Below are 23,432 nucleotides of genomic sequence, written 5' to 3'. Positions count from 1 at the left end.
GCAGGAGCTGGGCAGCACAGCTCTCGGGAGCAGCAGGAGCAGGCTCCTCGGAAGCAGGGCTTGTTCCCACTTTCTCCCCCAGCAACTCTTGCACCTGGACCACCAGCGGAGCAGAAGGGCAGGAGACAGCAAGAGGTTGATGTGCCCAGCAGCAACAGCCTCCGACAGCTCCTGCTGCTGCGTCTGGCTCGCAGCCCCTGCCCCGTGACTGAGGCACGGTTGGCGCAGCAAAAACAAAGTGGCAAAACACGCTAAACTCACACCACCCTCTGCACAAAGGGAACATTGGCTGTGGCTTAAGTGTTGCATCAGTCACTCCGAACTGGGAGCCAGCCTGAGAAATCTGCCCTTGAACCCAGTATCGAGGAAGGAAAGAGATGCAAACCACCCCTCCAGACAGACACGGGGAAGGAGGGTGGAAGGATCAGGAATTGCAACACAGTCTTCCTAGTGCAGGAAATAACTGTTCCATGAGGAAAGTTGGCTCAGGGTCAGTCCAGCAAATAAACAAAGCACCAGAACTGGGCGCGCATGTCATCTGGAAAACAATTACTGGCTACTACCTTTCCAGCCTGTTTACAGATTCAGCATTTCTAGGGTTTGGCCTGTATAATAGATGTAGATCATCACTGGGAGAGAGTTAACTTGGGCCTGGGGGAGGAGAGAAGCCTAGGGAAAAACAGCATTGCTGTCTTCTGACAGCCGGAGAGAGCGAGATAGCCAACATAGCCGGGAAAGCAAAGAAGTCGGGTTAATTTTTTCCCGGGCCAAAAGAACAGAGGCACTTTTCAGTGTGTTTACGAAAGATTTCTGTTTATTTCCTGTTGTTTTTTTTTCCCCCCACGGATATATAAATATGTCCAGCAGGGCAGAAAGTTAGCATGCACAGGGGCAGGCAGGGAGCCAACCAAACTCCTTTCCCTGCCTTCACTCTACCTCACACGAAAGCCAGTCCTGCCGTTTTGAGCTGGTTTGGTTCCTAGATCACCACCTTCACGCAGCCCCAGAGAGCGCTGCTAACTGCTTCCTGCTGCTTCCTGTGGCGCAGACTAACTTCAGGCCTTACAGGTTCTGCAGAGAAGCCAATGGATTGGGAAATGGAGTGGAAGAGGAAAGAAGAGGAGAGGAAGCGCTCCTTTAAGCTTCAAATTCAAACTCGAAGTACTGGGGATCGAAGTAATGGATGCGAACATAGCCATCCTCACCACCACTGCTGTAACTGCACGGGAGAAGAGACAAGACAAAAATCACTGATCCTTGTCAGGAGCTCACTGCTTCTAGGTTTATACCAGCAAATGTTAAGAGTCTGTTTTCCCAACTCCCTCTCCAAACTAACAAAGGAGTCACAAGATGAAAGCCCAACCAGGTATAATCTGTGCAAGGTGGATGTCAAAGCATCCTGTCTGCAGGGGAAGGGGGAAAAGCCTGAAGGGACAGAGCCCTGAGGGCGCTTCTGCAGAAGTGATGTTAGAAAATTATCTACCATCTCCCAGGAGAGGTCAGTTTTGCCTGTTGGGGCACTCAGGAAGATAAGAGAGGAAAACTGAGAAGTTAGAAGTCAAGAAGCATAAATCAGGTGTGTTAAGCAGCCAGTTCTCGCCCAGGCCTGGCGAGTCAGAGTTAGTCTGAGGAGTCAGAGACATAGCCAAAACATGCAGCAGGGCGTAAGTGAATCCCCCAGCCAGCTCTGAGGGAGGCAGCAAGGTTGGCAAGGGGCTGGGTCCGTTCCGCCTGCAGAGCTCCTGTGATGCCAGCCACAGCCCACGTTTCAGCAAGGATAAGCTTGACCTGGCCAGGCTACAAGACCCGCACAAATCCTCACCTCTTCCCATCAGGGTGAAAAGCAACGCTATTTATCGGACCAAAGTGACCCTTCACTCTGCCAAACTCTTCTTCAAAAGCCAAGTGGAAGAACCTGGGAGAAAGAAGACGGTTTAAACAGTAGACAGAAGTTGGGAGCCCTGATTGGGCACAACCAGGGTTTCCTCAAAAAAGCTCTGCAATTTTAATGACTCTTTCAACTCTGCCAGGAGCAAGATGCTCTGGGACCAGCATCCCCAGGCTGTGAGGACTACTCTGAGTGAGGAAAAGGACCAACCTCGCTTCAAATTTGCCAATCCTGGTGGAGGTCGTGGTCACATCCATGGCCTCTTGCCCACCACCAAGCACGACCTGCAAAGGGGAGAAGCCACAACACGTCAGTGCTGCTTACACCTCATGCAGCCAGCAGGAGCCAGGAAAGCAGAGAGCCAAGTCTTGTGGAAGCCTCCTACTAACTCGGCAGATCCCACAAAGCCGTTAACAGGCCTGGCTCCAGCCCCAGAGAAGTTCCTGTCCAGATGCTTTTTTTTTTTTCTTTTGCAGATAGAGAACACAAAGCCTTCTTTCCTACAGCTGACAGCAGCTGAGTTCCCTGGGCCCACCCCACAACCACATTTTTTAGCACAGACTGGGCTGGTGACACTGGGCCTTTCTGGTAGAATTTCCCAAGGAGCTCAGCACGCCTCCCTCCCCTTCGCATCCCCAGCTGGAGTTGCGAGGCAGGCAATAGGGTGGCTGACGCAGTCAGAGGTGCCAGGCAGCACCATAACCGCACAAGCGCTTATGCCGACAGACGCTACAACAACTCCGAGCAGGCCAGGCTCACAGCCACGCTTCTCTGACGCGCTGCACTGCTCGGAAAGTCCCCGCTCCCCTGCTGCGGGGCTCAGCAGCCTTTCCCCACCATGTTGCCTCTGCCAGAAACTAGTTTATAGGCACCTGCTTCACGCCAGCCCCCATCAGCACACACTGACAAACGATGAAGCAACACGCAGCGTACGTGCTTGCAGGGCTTTCTGCACCAAGGATACAGCGTGAGCACAAAGACGGTGAAAGGTGGCAGCATTAGGGACACTAATAAATAGGACGAGCATCATTTTCTATAATCCTCCTCACATCCCCACACCAGCAACCACAAGGCACTCTCCTACACACACATGCACATCCCTCCTACTCCCACTACCCAGGACAATGCAGGGATCACAGTAAGACCATTACCACATGAATAAGATCATTCTTACATGATCAAAAATAGGGGAGAGTGCTGCAGAGTTCACTGGTCGCTCTGTCCGGAATGTCTTCAGATGCTCGAGTGTTGTGCAATCAAATAGCTAGGAGGCAAAAGGGAGAGAAAGTTATTCTGCAAAAAGGGCTGGGAGAATCATCAACTGACAAGCAGACCCTGTGTTTTTTGCACAAGCAGCAACAATTGTACAGCAATTAACTCATACAAATCCCAGCCCCCGGCTGCCAGTCTTCACCTGAGCAGATGTTACCTCTCCTGTCTCTAATGCCATTCACGTGCACCTAAAATCCCCAAGATACTTCCACAGAATCCCAAAATACCAGCCTAGGGTAACTCCCACCTCTGTCACCTCCTGGAAGCAGCAAACTGCAATCTCAGTTTTTGCAACATTGTCTCCAACGTCTGTCTGCTAATCTAACACGGCAGGGTGTCCCCTTGCTCGCTGAACTTTCCCACTGAGCTTTGACTTTACGCTTACCCAAATTTCTAAGTGGTAAACCTCTGAGATAGCCATGTCTTTGAGCAGGGTCCTGAAAGGAAGCGTCAAGAGTGCACTGCGTTACCGATAGGAGGCCTCACCTTGGCTGTGTTGTCCTTGGAGGCAGTGATGAACATGGTCATGTCCCTGGAGGTCTGAATATCATTGATTTGCTTAGTGTGCTCCTTGATGTTTGAAAGCTGCTCCCCTGACTGAAGCGTAAACAAGGCAGTTTCAGTGTACTAGCAAGTGAAGCGAGCTGAGAAAGATCCCCTGTACATATGACTTCTCCATTAAAAACAATTGAGGAGCTCTCACTGTCAGCTGCAGGGCTGACATTGCTACGTTAGCCTTGCTCAGGGAAATCATATATTTTAACCACAAGTCTGCTAGTTTGAGCCAAGAGTCCATATTCTGCCCCGTGACCACAACAGGAACACTGCAGTATCCTCCCCCACGCACAGATGCCAAAGGAGACGCTGCTTCTTATCACACTGACCTTGGCACTGAACTGGTTCAGCTCTCCACTCTCGTGTCCTGCAATGATGAATTCCCCTAGAGGGCCCCACACAGCACTTGTGATTTTAGAGTCACTGCAGGGGATTTTCATGTAAGGTTCATTTTTCTCTGCAGGAAGGAAGGAAGGAGACAGACAGAATGGCACCAGCTCCAGCTATCAACACTTCCCCTCAGTACCTCATGCCGGCATTGCCCAGATTCCTCACCAATCTGGCTGGAGTCACGAAGGTCAAAGAAGCTCACAAAACACTGATATCCCATCTGCTTGTCTGTGGAAAACATGATGATGTTTCCGCCAAAGTCGAAGCCACATGTCCTCACAGCTGAGCTGGTCTTCACCAAAGCAAGCTGCTTTCCTAAACACAGGGCAGAAAGGGTCACCTCACCAGGTTCTCATGGCAAGATTAATGAAAATGCTCAGTTTAACTACAAGGTTAGAGCAACTGTGAGAGCATCCGACAGGCTGATGAGCAGGTTCGGTGACCTGCAAGCACTAAGCGTGCACTGACGACTTGGGCGGTGAGGTGAGTAATTTAACTAAATGTTCATTAGAGACCAGGACCATAAGCAAACCCTTTCCTCAAGCAGTCTTGAGCCAGAACTCAGACCTCTTTCAGAGGGTTAAACAGACACCTTACGCTGCCACCATGCACTCCAAGCAAACTTCACAGCAAGGCAGAACTGAGAATCAAAAACAACAGCGTGGGGAGAAGGTCTTACCTGTTTCACAGTCCCAGAGCCGACAGCTGTTGTCTGCAGAGCCAGTGAGCACATGCCGTGTGTCCCCTGCATCATCAGTTAGGGAATATCAACACGTTCCCAGCCCCCAAAAGCTACTGTCTATATACACAGCTAGCGGTTATTCACAAGATAAAAAAGCCTTACTACACAGAGAAATTGCAGACTGAGCAACTTCCATTCCAGGACTGGCAGTACTTCAGTACGGACAGACACCAAGTCCAAGTGCTCCTACTGCAAACCCCAAAACTTTTTACTTGAAGCATTAAAGAAAAAGGCTCCAGTTCCCAGAGTAACATAACCTTTGCACGCTGCTACCTCTGTTATCTGCTGCTGGCATTAGAGACAGAAGATCTTGTGCAACTCGGGCACCCTCTCAGAACTCCCAGGGCCTGGTCAGCAGAAGCAGCGAGCACAGCTGAGAGGAAATCACCGCCAGGACAAGCCGGTTCGAGCAACCAAAGGATACAGTCTGCGTCCACGCACCAGACAGCTCCCGTGTGGCCGTTGTACGTGCCAAGCCTCTCTCCGTTGACCGAATACCAGACGTTGACGATCTGGGAGAAGACGACAGTCAAGCCCTCCCCTCACACACTACCTTGAGGGACTAGCGAGGCCCGCGAAGAGCCGACCCCTTTTTGCTCAATTATCGCGACTTTTTGTCACCGCACACGCGGGCGGGGGAGGGAAGACAGTCCCCCCCGGGGGTGACGGGGAAGCCGCACTCACGGGGTCCTTGGCCACGGTGAAGAGCAGGTCTCCCTCGCGGTTGTACTTGATCTGCGTGATGGAGCGCTCGTGGCCCTGCAGCAGGATCGGCTTCTGCGGGGGAGGGAGAAGGGGGGGGTGGGGGGCGCCATTTAACGCCGCAGGAGAGGCGAGGCCTCGGCTCCGGTCGGGGCTCCTGGGCCGCCCCAGGGCCAGGCCGCCCCCCCCCCGCCCCCCGGGTCAGGAGCCCCAGCCGAGGCCCCGCATTCCCACTCCCACTCCCACTCGCGGCCCCCCGCTCACCATGGCGGCGGCCCTGACAGGATGGCGAGGAGGCGACGCGCCGACCGCTTCCGGGTCACGGAGAGCGCCCCGCCCGCCGCCGGGCGGAAGTGCCTCGCCGGGGCGATGGCGGCGCCGGGTGAGCTTCCGGGGCAGCCGGTTGCTAGGGAGCCGATATGGGGTTGGGAGAGACGGGGACCCGGGCCCGGTGTGGGGCCTTCGGGGCGGGGGGCGGGACAGGGAGACAGGGCGGGGGGCCGGGCTCAATGCGGGGCCTCCCCTGGGGGGGACGTGGCGGGAGGCCGGGCTCAATGCGGGGCCTTCTCTGGGGGGGACGTGGCGGGAGGCCGGGCTCAATGCGGGGCGTTCTCTGGGGGGGGGACATGGCGGGAGGCCGGGCTCAATGCGGGGCCTTCTCCTGGGGGGGACGTGGCGGGAGGCCGGGCTCAATGCGGGGCCTTCTCCTGGGGGGGACGTGGCGGGGGGCCGGGCTCAATGCGGGGCCTTCTCTGGGGGGGGACGTGGCGGGGGGCCGGGCTCAATGCGGGGTCTTCTCCTGGGGGGGACGTGGCGGGAGGCCGGGCTCAATGCGGGGCCTTCTCCTGGGGGGGACGTGGCGGGAGGCCGGGCTCAATGCGGGGCCTTCTCTGGGGGGGACGTGGTGGGGGGCCGGGCTCAATGCGGGGTCTTCTCCTGGGGGGGACGTGGCGGGAGGCCGGGCTCAATGCGGGGCCTTCTCCTGGGGGGGACGTGGCGGGAGGCCGGGCTCAATGCGGGGCCTTCTCCTGGGGGGGACGTGGCGGGGGGCCGGGCTCAATGCGGGGCCTCCCCTGGGGGGGACGTGGCGGGAGGCCGGGCTCAATGCGGGGTCTTCTCCTGGGGGGGACGTGGCGGGAGGCCGGGCTCAATGCGGGGCCTTCTCTGGGGGGGACGTGGCGGGAGGCCGGGCTCAATGCGGGGCCTTCTCTGGGGGGGGACATGGCGGGAGGCTGGGCTCAATGCAGGGCCTTCTCTGGGGGGGGACGTGGCGGGGGGCCGGGCTCAATGCGGGGCCTTCTCCTGGGGGGGACGTGGCGGGGGGCCGGGCTCAATGCGGGGCCTTCTCCTGGGGGCGGACATGGCGGGAGGCTGGGCTCAATGCGGGGCCTTCTCTGGGGGGACGTGGTGGCAGTTTGGGCCCGATGGGAGGCCTTTTCTGAAGGGGACTTGCCAGTGGGCCGGGCCCAGCTGAGCCTCCCCTGAGGGGGGAATGCAGTTGCAGGCCAGACCTGATGTGGGGCTTCCCGGAGCGGGTCGTGGCCCCCGCACGTTCCCAGTGCAGGCCGCCTTGGGGGACGACCGCAAGCCGGGCCTGGTGCTCCCTGGGATCAGCAGGCTGCTAAGGCACGGCTGTGCTGCAGGAGAGGCAGCGGCGCTGGTGCTGGTGGCTGTGCTGTGGGGCAGCACCGGGCCGTTCCTGCGGACGGGTGCTGCAGGGCTGGAGCAGGTCTGGGGCCAGGGCCGCCTGCGGCAGCTCCTCGCCGAAATCCGCTTCCTGGGCCTCAACTACAAGGTGTGAACCCGCTCTGGCTCCTGGGCCAGGGAGGTATCTGGTGTTAAACTGCCTTTTGGGTCATTTCTGTCCACTCACTTCTAGACTTGCTATTTTTATTTGAGCTGTTAAATAGTCCAGCTCTCATCAGAATTATTTATCCTCCATAATATTTCATTTACTTGCCTAGAGCGTTGCTCTCCCCTTGCAAAATTTAGACCACTTTGTAGACAGCAAGTCATTAAGGTTCTTATTTTGCATAAAGTAATCACTGTCTGCCTTTTGCAGGTAGGGAAACCAAGACATTAAACAGCTTGTTGCTGGCAGCGGAATCACTAGTATGCTGGGTTTCCGCTGCTAAAAAAAGTCTCAGAGCAAGGGGGTCTGGGTTCCTTCACTGCCCGCTCCTGGGCTGCTTCCACAGGGTGCACAGTGGTTGTGTGTGCAGCGACTGACAAGCTCATGTTCTCCCTGCAGTACATGGTGCCATTTCTGCTCAATCAGTGTGGATCACTCCTTTTCTATCTCACCTTGGCATCCACAGGTTAGTTCTCATTGCTTTTGTGGAGTGGGTGGATTGGGATTTTGGGAGGAACTTCCCTATTCCTAGGGAATAGGAATGTCCTATTCCCTAATGAATAGGAAAGTCCTATTCATTAGTCTGGTGGCCCAGCTAAACATCAAGCAGCTGCCTTGTAATAGCAGCAAAGTCATTTACATTCTTAGTGTCTGTGATTTGTACAAGACCACTCATTCTTAAACTGTGTTGAAACTGTTGGATTTCAGATCTGTCCCTGGCAGTACCACTCTGTAACTCTCTGGCTTTGATAGCCACACTGGTGACTGGGAAGATTCTGGGAGAGGATATTGGTGGTAAAAGTAAGTTAGACTTGAAATACGTTTTGTCACATTGCTTCCTGCATGTATTTGCTAACTTGATAGTGTAGGCTACTGTGTTTTAGCATGGTCTCTGTGGTGGTTTTGGTGTGGTTACTGTTTATTTCTGTAGGAGCTGTGGCAGGAATGCTGATCACTGTCCTAGGAGTCACTCTCTGCGTAGCTGGTTCATAAACAAGACGCCGTGAGATACATCAGGAAGAAAACCTATTCCAAGGTAATCTCCATGTGTGAAGAGGGGAGCTTCCAGCTCAGCAGCAGACCATTAGGCTCAGTTGCATCTAGGAAGCTGCATTTTTGACACACACATCTAAAAACATGGATTGTATTCCCTTAGCGCCATGGCGGAACAAGGCATTTTTCAAGGACATCCTATGTGATGTCCTGGGTTAAGGAATGTTTTCTGTGAGCATTTCAAGGCAGGGATGACTGAATTGTCTTGTTTAGCACTGGAAGCATAATAAATTGTTTAAAAGTCCTTCAGAGACTCTCCTTTGACAATGACTTTGCCTTAATTATGACCTAGCTGATTTTTTGTAGAAGGAGTCAGTTAGAAAGTCTCCTCTTTCATGCCTATGAAAGTGGCTTCCTTCATTGTATCCAGGTCATGCTGCACAGCCCAGAGGTGTACCATATGGCTCTTCTCCACTGGACTTTGATCCGTAAAATAATAATAGTGCGGTTTGCTGCTACAAGAGGAAGCGTCTTTCTTTTCAGTGAAAAAATCAGTCCAAAATACTAAACAGATCCCTGAAGGAACATCTTCATTACCCTTGTAATTAATCATGAACTCTAGGGAAGGATACAGAAAGTCTTGCACAAAGAGTGTTGAGACAATAGCCATTTATTACTATGACTTTTAAGAACATCTGCCTAATTCAGGAAAACAAATCTACCAAATCTGGGAGCAGATTTGATTGCTGCAAACATTATCCAAGCACTCCAAATTAGAGGGACAATGATGCTATGAAATATTTTTAAAAGAAGTTCCTGACACAACAAATTTTCTGGCAGATATTTTATTATAAAGGAGTAAATGCTATTTGGTAATTCTTCCTCCCCACATTCAGATACAAACCAGTTTCTTAATTGGAGTTCAGAAAACCGGCCGTCTCCTCTGCCAAATCGTCATACTGTAGAGATGAGGAAAGGAGGAGTACTACATTATTTAACAAAATTGTGCATCAGATTCCAGTTCACTGGTAGTTTCCCTCTCAAGCACAGACAATTATGGTGTTCGATCTTAGAAGATAATACATCAGAAACTGTGGCCAGTCTTTGCTGTTACATGTATCTGAGAATCACGTGCTTTTGTTATCTAGATAGCAAGCTACCTAGCTGTCTTTCTCCCATCACAGTCCCTTTGTGAAGTCTTCAGAGTTCCTTGCTGCTAAGGAAAGACATCCTTCAGTGCTTTTCATCCTCAGAGTCGCTGGCATACCTTTGCATTGCCACGGTCTTCTGCAATTTGTCTGTACTCCACACCTTTTTGTGTTAAGAAAGAAATACGGTTATTAGTGTAGCACTTTCTGCTCTTACAGACAGCTGCTGGGACTAAATTTCTGGATTCCATTTCCAGTCTTGCCGTGGCTTTGGCATGCAAACGTAGGTCTTTAGGCATTAAGTAAGCCACCTTTGAATTTAATCTAATGATTCTCTCCCACTGCAGGAGAGAGCTGTGAAACTCAGATAACAACACCTGTACAGCACTGTGATCTCATGGGGGAGGAAAGGCCAAGTTAAGGCAATGGCATTGGAGTGCCGCCCCATGCCCCAATAAAGAAATGCTGGCCCAGCCGCTCAGGTAAATACAGCACATCAGACTCCACACTGAGCCAAGAAGTATCTAATTCTTTACTAGGGCTTTCTCTAATTTAAGTTCAAAGGATGTGTTTTCCTTTGAAGTTCTAATTAATCCACAAAGACTACCTAGGCAGAACTGTGAATCATCTTTAACATAATGCATGTCATCCCATTCCATCAATTCCAAGCGTCCTTATGAAGAGTTTAAAACACGAATACTCCATGAAGAATAAGCATCTTTCAGACATTTTTAACACTGATTTTTGTTTTTAAAAATGCACTTTTTGTTGTTGTTCCTTAAAGTTTCAAACTTGTATTACCTAACAAATGTGTTCAGTCATTTTAGGAACTGTATGTTTATATCCTGCTGGCTTCCAGTCTGCACCTGGCTAGAGGCAAATTCTGCTTACCAGTTATATTTGAGCCTACTAAGTTTTAGTGTAAAAAAGTCTGTGCTAGAACAGAGCCAGGAAGGATCTTACACGTTTCACAGAAGCATCAAGGGGAATAAATACCTTGTTGTGGTTTCTCATTTTGGCTTTTTGTATAAATTCCTCTTCCACAGTCTCTGCAACTCTCTGAAAGAGGCGTAAGGACAGAAGTAGGACCAAAAAAAAAAAAAAAATCAAGGAAAGCCACTGATACATCCACTATAGTTGAGGGCTGTTTCCCTTACATACCAGGAGAAAGGAAATGTTCATTACTCAGATTACAATCTCCAGACTTTATAAAATGCAGAGCCTTGCAGTAACCCACTGTCCTCGGGCTTCTCAAGTTCCCCCTCGTGGTTACTTTAATTGCTACAAATTCCAGAGGAAAGCGCTTTATAAACCTAGTGTAGAGCTTGACTGAAAACAAGCGAGAAAGACAAACCACTTCCCCAAACTGTTACTATAAACTACTGATTAATCTGTCCTCAGGGCTCTCTCACAAAAAAGCAGCATTTCTCCATTGCAGTACTTCTGAGACGATGTCCCTTGCATGGCTGTCTCTTGGAGTCAGCCTCCCTGCTGTGCAAAACCAGAAGCACCAACAGGTTCTAGTGGGACCATGAGTACCTCCCTGTAGCAGCGTGAGACTCCTGAGAGGGCAGAAAATTGTATCTCATACCTGATCAATGGGTACCTCCACCTTTGTGTGTTCATCCTCTTTTACTTCGTGTGCACCTCGCATCTCCTTCCTGGGGTCTTTGGCTTTATAAACACTTCCTTCTGCAAGGAGGAGAAAAGCTGTTAAATGGGTATTGCAGGCAGCCATGGTCTGGTCTTGTTAAAGTTACAGAAAGGTCATGGTTCTCATATGTGACCCGATGAGAGAGGAAAGAGCAGAAATGCAGAAGTTCTTAGGTACACTGCATGGCTGCTTTCTTTTAGTGCATCTGCAGATATTTTGTCCTTTAGCATCAAAGTAAAGCCAGTCTTTCTCACGATTTATAGCAGAATGTCCTTTACCTTGATCAGGCCAGTGCTGCACATTCGTGTTACTCCTCCTGTTTTGTCCTGCACGGACAGGTTTAGCATGGAAAAGAGACTCTTCCTCTTGGAGGTAAGATTTCCTGGCTTGCTTGTGCAGTGGTGGAGAAGCAACTGGGATCTTGTCTTTCTCTGTGGCTCCTGTGGTCTGCACCCTGCGACTGTCTAGCTGAAAGTATTCATCACACATTTCTGTTACGCCTTCTTGATAGACCAGTTTATAAAACAAAAGCAGTTCTGCAGGGCAATCCAGTCAAAAACACTGCGACTTCCTGCCCATGAGCCCTAACCCTGACTGGTATGAAGCTGCAACATTGCATGCTCTTAATAAAGTTTTAAGTTGATATTACGAGTGAATAGGTACAGGGAACACATACAATTATTTCTGAAGTCACTACCTGCTGAGGTGGGAAAGCAAGAGCAGAGTCACTAGCTCTGTCGTGCAAGTTGGCATAGAGTTTGCCAAACTGAAAACAAGAGGAAAAGGACGTTTTAAAAGCAAAATAGCACTTTCAAAATAACAGAGAGAGCACAGATGCAGCTTTCAGTGAATAATTCATGAGAGCCCAGCTGCTATACCTGCAGGCTCCACTGAGTATTTTCCCCACACAGTGAGCAGGAGAGAGCTCTCAGCCCCAGTATGAATTCTCCCTCTCCACCAGCCAAAAAGGGGAAGAGATGAGTATGGCTACTTTAAGATTTTTCTTCAGGCAGTGAGATTTAATTCAAGTGCAAACTTGTCATGTCTTCAGCTGCTGCTGTGGGGATGGTGTCAAGTAAGGGTGTCATAACCATGGCAGTTGGGAATGGAAGTCGCTATAGCCACCCATTGCTTATGGACTGATGTCTACACAAATGCAGCTGTGCTCATAGCACATACAGTCCCACACCAGCTGAGCCACCTACCCTTTCGCTGTAGTTTTTGCGCCTGCTATTTGGGTGGTTCCTGTAACAAAGAAGCAACGGGTCTCAGTATCAGGCAGAAGTCATGGAAGACATGATCCCCCCTCCCCTTTTCCCACAAGGAAGAGCCCTGGAGGCATCTGTTCTCAGCACAGGTACAGCACGCTCCAGAGTGGCAGACGTTCCCCCACCCAGATGCCAGGGTCCTGCGCTGAGAGACAGTTTGTGGCTTGGCTGCTGAGACTGCACTTGGAAGCAACAGTTTATACCGACCAGTCACGTTGTACAGGCCTCTCTATATTGCCAGCCGATGTAAGAACAAGCAAGTTTGATACAGCTGAGGTGGTCAAGATATGAAAGGCCATCCAAGAGGCAGATGGCTTTATATCAGGTTGCTGACCACAGGCCTATGAGATTCAACGCTATTCCTAATGGGTAGGTGCTCTTCCGTGCTCGCTGAACACTTAATGAGAAACAACCAAAGCCACTTGCTTTCTCTGGTGGTGAACTCTGGATTTCAGGAGCTAATTCTTGTACCAAAAGCTCTGTAGCCACATTCTTTCTTCCTAAACTTCGTCACATGAAGCAGAATTCAAGCCTCAAGGCAGACAGCACTGAATAGGAGGGCTATGGAAAAGTTGGCTTTAGTTGAAGACCACCACAGAGATGACTCTTTAAACCAGCCAGCCACAAATACCTGCCTACGTACCATAGTGTCCTGTACGCCGAAGCCTGGGGCACCAACAGCTCAAAGTAGGGCAGGTTTTTGTATTTCTCAGCTCCCACTGCCACATAGTAACCACCATTCACCAGCTCCTCCCCACCAGACACCTGTGTTCCATCCAGCCTGCAGAGCCTCGAGGAAAAGATAACGAAGGCTTTAAACAGAGCATGCAAGAGGAAGTCACAAGAGCAGTGAACAACCCTTTCAGCGTGGAAGCAATGGGCAGAAGAGCCCGCAGTGCCTTATCCAGATACCCACTTGTGAACAGCTCCACTGCGCAGGTTGGCTTTCTCTGTTAGCGTGGTCAGGAGCGTGTCCCACTGCAGCGGGGTGCCCCTGGAGAGCAGCAGTCGGAAAGGAGGGCTTAGCAAATCCCCATTCCGGAAAACACTTCAGGAGAAACAACGCAGAGCATGTGGTGAGCCTGTATTCACACAGTTCCCACAAAGACAACACTTGCTGTGCCAAGACTTTCCATCCCCCAGGCCACTGACAGCCCCTTCTGTGCACACCGTGTTCTGTGGGTCACGCACTACTCAAATGGCTGCAACCAGGAGTCAACAGAAATATTCTAGTAACACTTATGAAGACATCAGCTCTCCCTGCCCCTAGCAGTTCCTAATCTAAGGACATCACCAGGCACAGGGCAATAACACCAGTAATTATGCTATATGCATCTCTGCCATCTTCTCCCAGACCAGGCAATATATGGAAAGTGGCAAAAAGGCAGGCCACCAATGCCTGGACAATATTTACAACAAATACTTCTGGAAGAGGCTGGGAAGTGTCCTTATAGGGCAGCATTGCCAGGATCACACAGAAATTCCTTCTTCCACTCTCTGAAAATGTTCCCAGAGACCCCCCCCAAAGGATAAAACACTGAAGCACTTACTGTATCGTGCAGGGCAGGTGGGTGTGCTTCTGCCATCGCGTCGAGATGTTCTGCTTCCAGGGCAATATGGTGTGGGGCTAGAGACCAAGTTCAGTGCACAAAAATGGTCACCACCCTGGCACAGAGCTTCCCAGGGCTGTTCCCTCTTCTCTGGCAGGGGCTGCCTGCCCTAGAACACAGCCTGCCCTGCCTTCACGCTCGCTGCTGCTAGGTGGGGTTTGTTGTCAGCAACACCAAGGCCTGGAGAGGCTCTTCACATAGCTGGGTGCGTTCCAGGATCACCAGCGGCCATGAACTGCTGTGCACAAATCCTTCCCCTGCACTGTTAAGGGGGATGGAAGGTACACAGCAGTGGTCCCTGCACTGTCACACACAGAGAGTCCTACTGATTTCTGTGGTACTTTTACCTACCTCCACTAGGCACCTGGCAGCCTTTCATCTCAAATTTTGTTTCATCACTGACAGCCCTAGCATCTTTTACACTTCTTCCCAGCTCATTCTGCGCTTCTGCCTGCCCCCGCTCAGCTCAGGGACTCACCTGCATGCCATTGCTGTTCCTTGTCTCACTGAGTTGCTTCATTCCACGATTTAAATAGCTGCAAGAAGAAGATACCACGTTCTAACTGGGACAGTTTGTGAAGGACAACACTTCCCAGGAGCTGTGACCGCTGGAATTTGAACAGGCCAAAGGAGAAAGAACAGGCCACTAGCCATCGTGGCCAGATTTTCAGCTGCAGGCCAAACCGTCCACATAAAATATTTGGGAAGTGGCTCGGTCAGTACTGAAGCTCCAGTCTGACTTGTAGGTGATATTTCACACAGCAGGAAGGGTCCAGATCCACATCCATGCAGCTCCCCTCCTAGCAGCCTCACTTCGAGCGGGTTCTTCCCCTTCCAGAAGCACACATGGCTCACTAGTACTTCAGCTTAAGAAGTGTCGCACATGCAAAATGAATCTGTGGTGCGACCAGAACTGAATCCTGAGCCACAGCTGGCTAAAGAGCTGTAAGAACATGACTGACCCCTGCCTCGGTGCACCACGATCGAGTATGTTTATTGTTTGGGTCACTTCTGAAACAATCTTCCAGGCTTCTCATCTCCTGGGCCTCCAGCACTTCAGTCTAAATTTAAGTGTTACATTTAAGAAATTGCCAGCCAAACTCAAGAGAATTTCAGCTCTCCATGCTGAAGACATAGAAAACATTGTGTCCTTTGAGCTAACTGTTGTTCTAGGCTCCCAAGGCTGACCAGTATTAATACAGCTTGGACTGCTTCCTCAATTAAATGCGATATGCACACAGTGAACCAAATTCAACCTTCCCACAGTATCACACAAATCCCCTGGTGATTCAAGTGATGCCAGGAATCTCTTTAGCCCTCTGTGTTTCAGGATAAACCAACAGCTCCTCATTATGTGTTTCTGCTTCATGCAGGATTAAAAAAATAATAAAAAAAAACACTCCACCAAACTAATCCAAAAGTATTTGTCAGAGTAGAGACAGTGCAAATGGTGAGTCTGACAGGGAAGCCAGCAGCAGAACCTCCCACACACTTCAAAACGAGATGCGCGCAAGGTAGAACAGCACCTATCACAACCCCAGAGAATGCATTCCTCCCCCAGCATGCTTTCTTCTGAGAGTCCAATGACCTTACCAGGAATAAGTTGCACTTTCAGAGCAATCTGGAATATATCCAGTAGATTCCAGTAAGGAAAGAAATTAAACAGAGAGAATCTGTCCCTGTTTTTAGTTGGGTTTGTACCCCTTTTAACTCTTTTATTCGTTCACACCCCAACACATCCCCAACAAAGGGGATTTAAAGCCCCTTACCAAACCCAGGGACCAAAGGTCCATCTACTCACTTGAGCCTTTTGAACCTTTCAAAGCCCGCAGCCACATACTGGCACCCATCCTGCAGGTCCCCCAGCTCAGCGACACGGTGGCCCTGCCTGGGCGTGTAGAGATTCCTCACAGCCAAGGGTGCACAGATGCTCTTGGTCACCTCATTCAGAAATGTCTCAAAGGTCAGGAACTGCCGCTGGTTCACCACAATCTTTCTCCCGTGGAAGAAGGGGTCCCCATTGCGATACACCACCACATTCTTGGCTGGAGGTGCCAGAGCTAATCCTCGGGAGCTCATCTCCTGTGGGTCAAGCAAGCTCTGCTGACTAGAGAGGCAAAAGGACCAGCATGGGGCAAGGAAAGCTCTGCCCAGCCTCACGCTGAGCCAGAACCCTTCTGACCAGGTGCCTTTGCGTTCTGCCTCCCTTCTCAGCACAGTCCCAGGAGTGACTGGCCGTCTCCATGGCTGCAAGCCCAGCAGGAGGAAGCTGTGGGCCAGTCTGGAGGCCACATCAATCAAACTGCAAAACATCTTTTTGTTTGAGAAGCAGGAACTGCACGGCCCTTTAACCCTCACTCTCACCACACGCCGAGTGCTGTGAGCTCCCTCCCTGGCCGGTACGGCCACCAGGCTCAGATTAACCAGCTCAGAAGAGCAGTAAGTGCCAGTACGTTTATGGCAGCAGCTCACATCCCATCCAGAGCAGTAGTATCCAGAAGCCCTCCACACCTTACTGTCACTCGCTGCCTGTGTGAAAAGTGCAGTGTACTTCTATCCTGCACCTATTGGACAAAGATCCACACCACAAGGACACACCACCCTTTGCACTGAATGGGTTGCCATAGGCTCACTTGGCTCTGTCCAGGAGAGGAAGGCAGGCCAGGCAGATTCAGAGACAGACTTCAGGAAAACTTTTTATTTGCAAACAAGTTAGCATCATCAGGAACAAAAAGCTTTATCCGCCATACCGCAAAAATGTCCATTCAGGCAGTAGGAGCGCAGAGTGTTTGCACAGAAGACTCAGAGTCACAATAAGGAGCCACAGCACTATGTGGAAAGTCGTTTTCTGAGGGCCATCAGACACCCCTGAACTAGAGCAAAGTGAGTAAAGCATCTCTTTGGACAAAGTGCTTTCAAGGCACAACATCAACCCCCCCAAAGTCCTTACTTGCTCCCTCAGGCACCAAAAGTTCTGCCACGTGTAGAGGTAATACCACTGCCAGAGACGTGCAGGTCAGGAACCAAGCCTCATCTCCTGAAGGTCAGATTTGATGTGCTGTTTCTTCCCACCAATAGCACAGGAAAGCTAGGAAGCTTTCCTCCTAACTCAGTACTTCAACTAGCTGTTCCCTAAAACCTACAACAAGTTTTTGGAGATCCCAGATACTGCAGAGCTGTGACATACAGAACCATCCCAAATACACAGCTCAGATACCAATATGGGTCACCCCTAATTCAGCAGAGAACTTGTTCCTGTATGTTCAAAGCACCTGCTGCCAGCAGGCAGTTTAATTCAACAACAAGCAATCAGCTGGTCACTTGGAAATTGTCAAAAAGCACTATCTGTAAGTGACACTCTTCCCAGCCTCGATTTACCTCTAGGACTGTCCAGCTCAGCCACCAGAGACGGGGTTCTTGCGGGAGAAGGCCTCACTAGGATTCCCTCCAGATACACAACTTTCCTGGCTTTGCAGTGAAATTGAACCCCTGCTTTGACCAAATGTTTACATTTAAAAGAAACAAAAAGCTTTCTTGCCATATTCATCTGAAGTGGAGAATATCAACACTTGGAGCTGGAGTTCTCCCAGGCTGCTGTTGTCCATGAGGTCACGCGATGACTATGGTCCTCCAGCTCAGTGGCTCCTCCAAACCAATACAAATCTGCATCCTCTGGAACGCCCTCCTACAGGTCAGGAGTCCCCAGCTTCTTTTTCAGCCTCAGGTACTGCAAGAGAAAGAAAATCAAGCATTGATGACTAAATCTCAGAGACCTAGAAGTAGCCAAGCACCTGCCTTGGCACACTCGCCAGCAAAATCGTTAACACCTGACCAGAACATTCACATGAGTCTCACCTTTAAAGCAATGCAAATAGCAACTTGCTGGGTGCCTAGATACGTACTAGTGTATTGTACAGATTGTATGATATTTATCAAAGAAGCAAAGTCTCTGTAACAGGCCAGGAAGCTTGTAATCAAATCTACACAGCCTCTGCTTTCCTTTATTGTTCAGTTACTTTCCAAAGTCGGGGTGGGGAAAGCATTGCTATCATCTGATCCAATCCTTGGGTAACTGAACTTTCACTTTCAACCCCCAGTCTCACCGCAGACAGCACCTCTCTGGCTGCAAACAGGCACCAGCCCAACCCACTGTTTTGCAAGAGGCACGGTCAGGCCCTTACATTTTTACGGCTCACAATAGCTTGTTGCAACCACAGCAACTCCATGATCAAGTGATTTCTATAGGACAGGAGGCCAGGCACAGTCCGAGGAAGCTCCTCGAAATCCTCGAGTGGAATTTCTGCAAAGAAATCAACAAACAAACTATTATCAGAACAAACCCTTGGTAGCCAGTCCCCTTTCCTCTGCAGTCAGAGCCAGACAGAGCTAGGAGATATTCTCCTGGATTCAGCCCACAGTTTCAGCATAGCTGTACACTTTGCCAACCAAGCTTTAGCTTGTCCTTATCTATACCCACAGGTGAGTTACCTATAGGGACTCTAAATGCGGAGAGCAGTGCTAAGCGGATGCCACACATCTCAGAAAAGGGATTTCAACCAAAGGCCCAGGCAATAGACCTCAGATTGCATCTACTGTCTCTTCTACAATGAGTTACTTAGACTCGCCAGTATATTCTTGAGGTTTTGCCTCTCCAGGAATCTCCTTCGCCACCTGCACTTACTGCTAGGTCACTCAAACCATATAGGGAGAGCCCGCAGCCCTGGTGTGTAAAGTGACTCCTGTCCCTTACCCAGGCTGGTTGCAGGGGACTCCGTCTCCAGGATAGTGCTGTCCCATACAGAGGATACACTGCTATTGCTCTTCCATTCCTCACCTTCTGCTGGAGCACTACACCCCTTTGCAGCAGATTTATCTGTATCAGTCGCTAGATTTGGCCTCACTTCATCACCTTCACCTTTGGAAATCACTTCCTCGCTTTGCAGCTCAGCTGTAGGTTTCACATTGCGGTCACAGCCCCAGTCTCTTTCTGGTTCAGAAGCCTCCAGGAGACCTATCTCCTGCTGCAATTTTTCTGTGCTGGCCTTGTCACGTGATACAGTCTCTTGTGTAGTTGAGCACTTTACTTCCACTGGCCTCTAGAAGAACAAGCAAGAAATTGAACAGAGGAAAGTGTAAAAATCTCACAGGCTGGCTGTTCTATGGGCCAGTGCTTTTGTCCCAGCCAGAGACCTGCAGTTAGCAGCAACTCTGGCATGATAACAACATACTCTGGTTTGAATCATCACCAACATTTTAAAGGGCCTTTGTTCCAGAAGTGGTGAGCTCATTAAAGAGCAATGCTCAACCACCGCAAGAGCAGATCAGATCACTCAGTGTGAACACGTGAGGTTGGTACACAGGGGCAAAAAACTACAGGAGTCACCTGCACAGTTCAGATATTTAATCTGTGGCTAAGGTTCAGCTGCAGGAAGGAATCCTCAGTCTGGAACTCAATGACACAAATCGAGGAGACAAAAACAGGCCTTTGCTACATAATCGTTGTTTTTTCTTTGGTAGAAATACAAGCTACTGGGACCGCGCTGCAGAAGAGAATCATCGGCAGCACTGCTGTCTGGACATCAGGCCGCACCACCCACAGGGATCAGTTTGGTGCTGGCACACTCCTCCCTCTCAGACTAAGCTGTGAAAGCCCCAGCCTGTCTTGCAAACCAGCTGTCCCGGGAACGACGGCGTGGGCGAAGGCACGGACCTTCTCCACAAACACAGGCCTCGGCAGGTACTGCCCCCTCCACTCCAGCTGGTCCAGGTCTCCTTCGATCTCCCTCACCACGGCTTCATACTCTGCCTTCAAGCTCTGAAACCGCTTCCGCAACAGGTAGCCCCTGACGCAGGCCTGCAAGCACAGGGCAGAGGCGCTGCTGGAGCTGGGTGTGCTGTTAAGCCGCTGGATGACAGAGAGACCCCCGCCTCCCACCCCGTTGTGTGACCACATAGTCCCCAGGAGAAATATCTTATGGACAAGGAACAAACACATTCTCTGCCATTTTTTTTGATGGTTTTGCTTTTAATGAGGCAGTGCCTACAAACCGTCCAGCTGGCCCAGAGCCCCCTCCAGCCATGCAGCCTCCCCCAAGGGATCCCTGTCCAGCTGTGCCTCACGCATCCCCCCCAAGACACCCCAGCCGCGTCCCTCCATGGGAACCACCATCCAGCTGTGCCCGAGACTCCACCAATAACCCCCCGGCTGTGCCCGCCCTTGGGACCCCCCTGCCCAGCTGCGCCTCCAAGACCGCACCAATAACCCCCCAGCTGTACCCCTCTATGGCACCCTAATCTGGCTGTGCCTCCCCCCTCCACAGCAGCCCCATCCAGCTGTGTCCCCCCAGCTGTGCCTTCATAACAGCCCCATCCAGCTGTGCCCCCTCGGCGCACCCCCATCCAGCTGTGCCCCCAGCTGTGCCCCCATGACAACCCCATCCAGCTGTGCCTCCAGCTGTGTCCCATGACAGCCCCATCCAGCTGTGCCCCACCGGGGCGCCCCCATCCAGCTGTGCCCCAGCTGTGCCCTCATGACAGCCCCATCCAGCTGTGCCCCCAGCTGTGCCCCACGACAGCCCCATCCAGCTGTGCCCCACCGGGGCGCCCCCATCCAGCTGTGCCCCCAGCTGTGCCCCCACGACAGCCCCATCCAGCTGTGCCCCACCGGGGCGCCCCCATCCAGCTGTGCCCCCAGCTGTGCCCCCACGACAGCCCCATCCAGCTGTGCCCCACCGGGGCGCCCCCATCCAGCTGTGCCCCCAGCTGTGCCCCATGACAGCCCCATCCAGCTGTGCCCCCCACTCTCCCAATACTCCCAGCTGTGCTCCCGCCCCCCCTCCCAGCTGTGCCCCGGACCGCCCCAGCTGTGCTGCTCCCCCCCCCGGCCCCACCTGCAGCCGGATCAGGGCGCGCAGCCGCCGCCGCCCCTCCGCCCCCGGCCCCAGCTCCGGCTCCATGGCCGCCGCCGCCGCCCGGCGCTGCCGAATGACGTCACCCAGCCGCGCCGCCGGGGGCGGGCGCCACCTGACCACGCCCCCTCCCTCCAGGCCACGCCCCCTCCCGCCGGCCACCCGTTATTGTGGGTCCCACCAAAATGGCGGCGGAGGGGGGGGGGGGGGGGGTGTTGCCTTGGCAGGGCCTAGCCAGGCCAGGCCAGGCCGCGCTGCCCTCCCGCTCAGCCCCCATCAGGGCGACGAGCTGCCCCAGCCTCAGCGGGGGGGGGGCCGCATGCCCTTCGCACCGCCTGCCAGCGGGGGCACGATGGCGGGCGGGCGGGCAGCTGGCCAGCGGCGGCCCACGGAGGTCAGGCCGAGGCGGCGTCCTGCGGCTCCGGGTGCTCGGCCAGGTGCAGCTTCTGTCTGGGCCTGGCGTCAAGGGAAAGGGCGGCCACGCGGCCCCCGCCCGCCCGCCTGCCCTCCCTGCCCAAGGATACATGGAGTTGCTGAGCTCCTCCAGCTGCAAGGAAGGAAGAAGGAGAGCGGCTAGGACGCCGGCCGGCGCACCGCGGCCAGAGCAGGGAGGAGGAGGAGGAGGAGGCTGCGCTCACGTTCGTCAGCAGCTGGTCCAGGTTCCTGTCGGCCACTGTCTTCTTCTGCTCCTCGGAGAGCTCCTCCACGTAGACGTCGAGGCTGAAGTGGAGGCGCGCCAGCTTCTCCTGCATCTCCCGCACGTGCTCCAGCTGCTCGAAGGAGCACTCCTTCCCTGCGCCGGCGCGGAGGAGCCGTCACGGCCCGGCCCGCGCCGCCCCGGCCCCCCGCCCCGCGCCGCCCCGGTCCCCGCACCGAAGGCCTGCAGCTTGCCCGAGTGGAAGTCGTTGAGGAGGTTCAGCAGCCCGCCCTCCATCTCGCAGACGTCGGAGACGTCAGTGAGGAAACTGTGCTGCAGCGGGGCTGCCAGCGTTGCCCCCGCGCTGCCCCCGGCCGGCACTGCCCGCGCTTTCTCCTTGCTCGTCCTGCGTGGAAGAAAAATGCCCGTGGCGTCGCCCAGCCCTGGCGCCGGAGGGGCCGCGGCGCGGGGGCAGCCGCGGGGGGCTGCCGTCCACCCCGGAGCTGGCACTGACCGCCTGAGCTTGGCCCGCTGCTTGGGCGAGGGCAGGTGGGGCAGGGGCAGCGCGAAGGAAGCGCTCTTGCTGGCGGGCAGCGGCAGCTTCCGCAGCGTCCCGGCGGGCGCCGGCTGCGCCAGGCACGCCCTGGGGCTCCGCTTCTTCTTCTTGTCGTCCATCCCGGGGCCGGCCGAGGGCTTGGGGGCAGCGGGGGAGAGCCCCTGCGAGGGAAGGACGCAAAGCTCGTGGCAGCCCCGGCCCCTCCGAGGTGCTTGCAGGGCCTCTCCGCGCACCCTTGGGGGAGTCTCCTGTCCTTGTGCCCCTGGATAGGCAGCGGCTGCCCCGGCGCCGATGGGGACTCGGGGTCCCCGCGGGGAGCAGCACCCAGACAGCGCCCGTCCTGCCTGAACTTTGCTTGGGTTTTTCCTTGGGCTCGGACAGGGCATCCCGGCCTGCAGCACGCCGCTGCCTGGGCACGGCTCGCCCCAAGACCCTTCTGCACCCGACCACGCCAGCTACGAACGCAGCCGAGCCGCAGCAGGGCTCCGCAGGCTCTCCTGGTCCGGCCCCGGCCAGCGGCACGGCGCGGCGGCAGGCAGGACGGCCGCAGCCCAGGCTCTCGCTGTCGCTCAGGCTGTGATATCCCCACGTCTGTGTTGGAGCATCCCGCGGTGCGGAGCAAAGCCCGGGGGCCTCATCCACCCCCACCAGACGCTAAAAAACAGCCTGGGCAGTCCCAGCCGGGGGTTATTTTTCGCTGGTGTTCCCCAGAGCTGCGGGTAAGGATTCCAGGCGCACACGCACACACCGAGGCCAGGGCAGGGAAATGTCCCGGCTGCCCGAACCGAGAGCCAGGCCAGAACCCGCAGGAGGGGTTGAGGGGGACCCCATCCCCCCCAAGCCCTTCCCACTGCATTTCAGCCCCAGCCAAGCACCTCCGTCCCCCCGCAAGCGCCTTCGCGGCAGCGGGACGGGGCTGTCCGGCGGAGGCCGTGCGAGCCCCTTTGTCCGCAGGCTCCGACCGCCCTCCCCAAGCACCGCGGCCCTGCTGCGGGGGGACTGACCTGCGTCAGGCCGCGGTGCCCGGCGTGCGGTGCCGACCAGGCTGTGCCCGGCGTGCGGTGCCGACCAGGCCGCGTCCCCAAGCCCGCAGGACACGGTGTCCCAGCTGCAGGCCTAGGCTGGGATTTGCATTTAAAGGGGAAGGGAACTTCCTCCAGCTCCCGCCTGTCCCCAAGGCAGCGGCACTGCCGGGCGCTGCGCGCCCGAGCAGCCCACGGCGGGCGAACGGGCCGTGGTTCCTGGCCTGGACCCTGG

General features: G+C 53.7%; 4 protein-coding genes across 6 annotated transcripts; 1 reads left to right on the top strand and 3 right to left on the bottom strand.

The window, feature by feature from the left end:
• Positions 1–796: 796 nt before the first annotated feature.
• Positions 797–5,914, bottom strand: EIF3I (eukaryotic translation initiation factor 3 subunit I). The gene is made up of 11 exons (XM_068917660.1): positions 5,814–5,914; positions 5,532–5,624; positions 5,272–5,359; positions 4,785–4,850; positions 4,271–4,420; positions 4,045–4,172; positions 3,647–3,757; positions 3,063–3,152; positions 2,099–2,172; positions 1,823–1,915; positions 797–1,219 (listed from the first exon to the last, which is right to left on the bottom strand). The coding sequence occupies exons 1-11, from the start codon at positions 5,814–5,816 to the stop codon at positions 1,138–1,140; spliced, it is 978 nt and encodes a 325-aa protein (XP_068773761.1). The 5' UTR covers positions 5,817–5,914; the 3' UTR covers positions 797–1,137.
• Positions 5,835–20,054, top strand: TMEM234 (transmembrane protein 234). 3 transcript variants are annotated; one of them, XM_068917666.1, is made up of 6 exons: positions 5,835–5,931; positions 7,193–7,344; positions 7,801–7,867; positions 8,110–8,202; positions 8,333–8,437; positions 19,592–20,054. In XM_068917666.1, the coding sequence occupies exons 1-5, from the start codon at positions 5,835–5,837 to the stop codon at positions 8,392–8,394; spliced, it is 471 nt and encodes a 156-aa protein (XP_068773767.1). In that variant the 3' UTR covers positions 8,395–8,437; positions 19,592–20,054. The 3 variants fall into 3 exon arrangements, with proteins under 3 accessions (XP_068773767.1, XP_068773766.1, XP_068773765.1); XM_068917665.1 differs by lacking the exon at positions 19,592–20,054 and adding an exon at positions 9,890–10,555; XM_068917664.1 differs by lacking the exons at positions 5,835–5,931; positions 19,592–20,054 and adding an exon at positions 9,890–10,555 and having other exon boundaries at positions 6,639–7,344.
• On the bottom strand, positions 9,224–17,746 carry DCDC2B (doublecortin domain containing 2B). The gene is made up of 11 exons (XM_009681029.2): positions 17,613–17,746; positions 15,876–16,156; positions 14,553–14,610; positions 14,015–14,091; positions 13,381–13,512; positions 13,108–13,254; positions 12,402–12,441; positions 11,475–11,664; positions 11,134–11,234; positions 10,539–10,601; positions 9,224–9,705 (listed from the first exon to the last, which is right to left on the bottom strand). The coding sequence occupies exons 1-11, from the start codon at positions 17,619–17,621 to the stop codon at positions 9,628–9,630; spliced, it is 1,176 nt and encodes a 391-aa protein (XP_009679324.2). The 5' UTR covers positions 17,622–17,746; the 3' UTR covers positions 9,224–9,627.
• LOC104148051 (uncharacterized) lies at positions 16,758–23,399 on the bottom strand. The gene is made up of 8 exons (XM_068917661.1): positions 23,180–23,399; positions 22,134–22,336; positions 21,856–22,025; positions 21,621–21,775; positions 19,785–19,928; positions 18,825–19,170; positions 18,256–18,374; positions 16,758–17,801 (listed from the first exon to the last, which is right to left on the bottom strand). Exons 2-8 carry the CDS (start codon positions 22,292–22,294, stop codon positions 17,760–17,762), a joined length of 1,137 nt encoding a protein of 378 aa, XP_068773762.1. The 5' UTR covers positions 22,295–22,336; positions 23,180–23,399; the 3' UTR covers positions 16,758–17,759.
• Between the last annotated feature and the right edge of the window lie 33 nt (positions 23,400–23,432).

Source organism: Struthio camelus, chromosome 23 (genome assembly GCF_040807025.1).
Source record: "Struthio camelus isolate bStrCam1 chromosome 23, bStrCam1.hap1, whole genome shotgun sequence".
Classification (NCBI taxonomy): Eukaryota; Metazoa; Chordata; class Aves; order Struthioniformes; family Struthionidae; genus Struthio; species Struthio camelus.
This window is presented reverse-complemented; position numbering and strand designations above follow the sequence as displayed.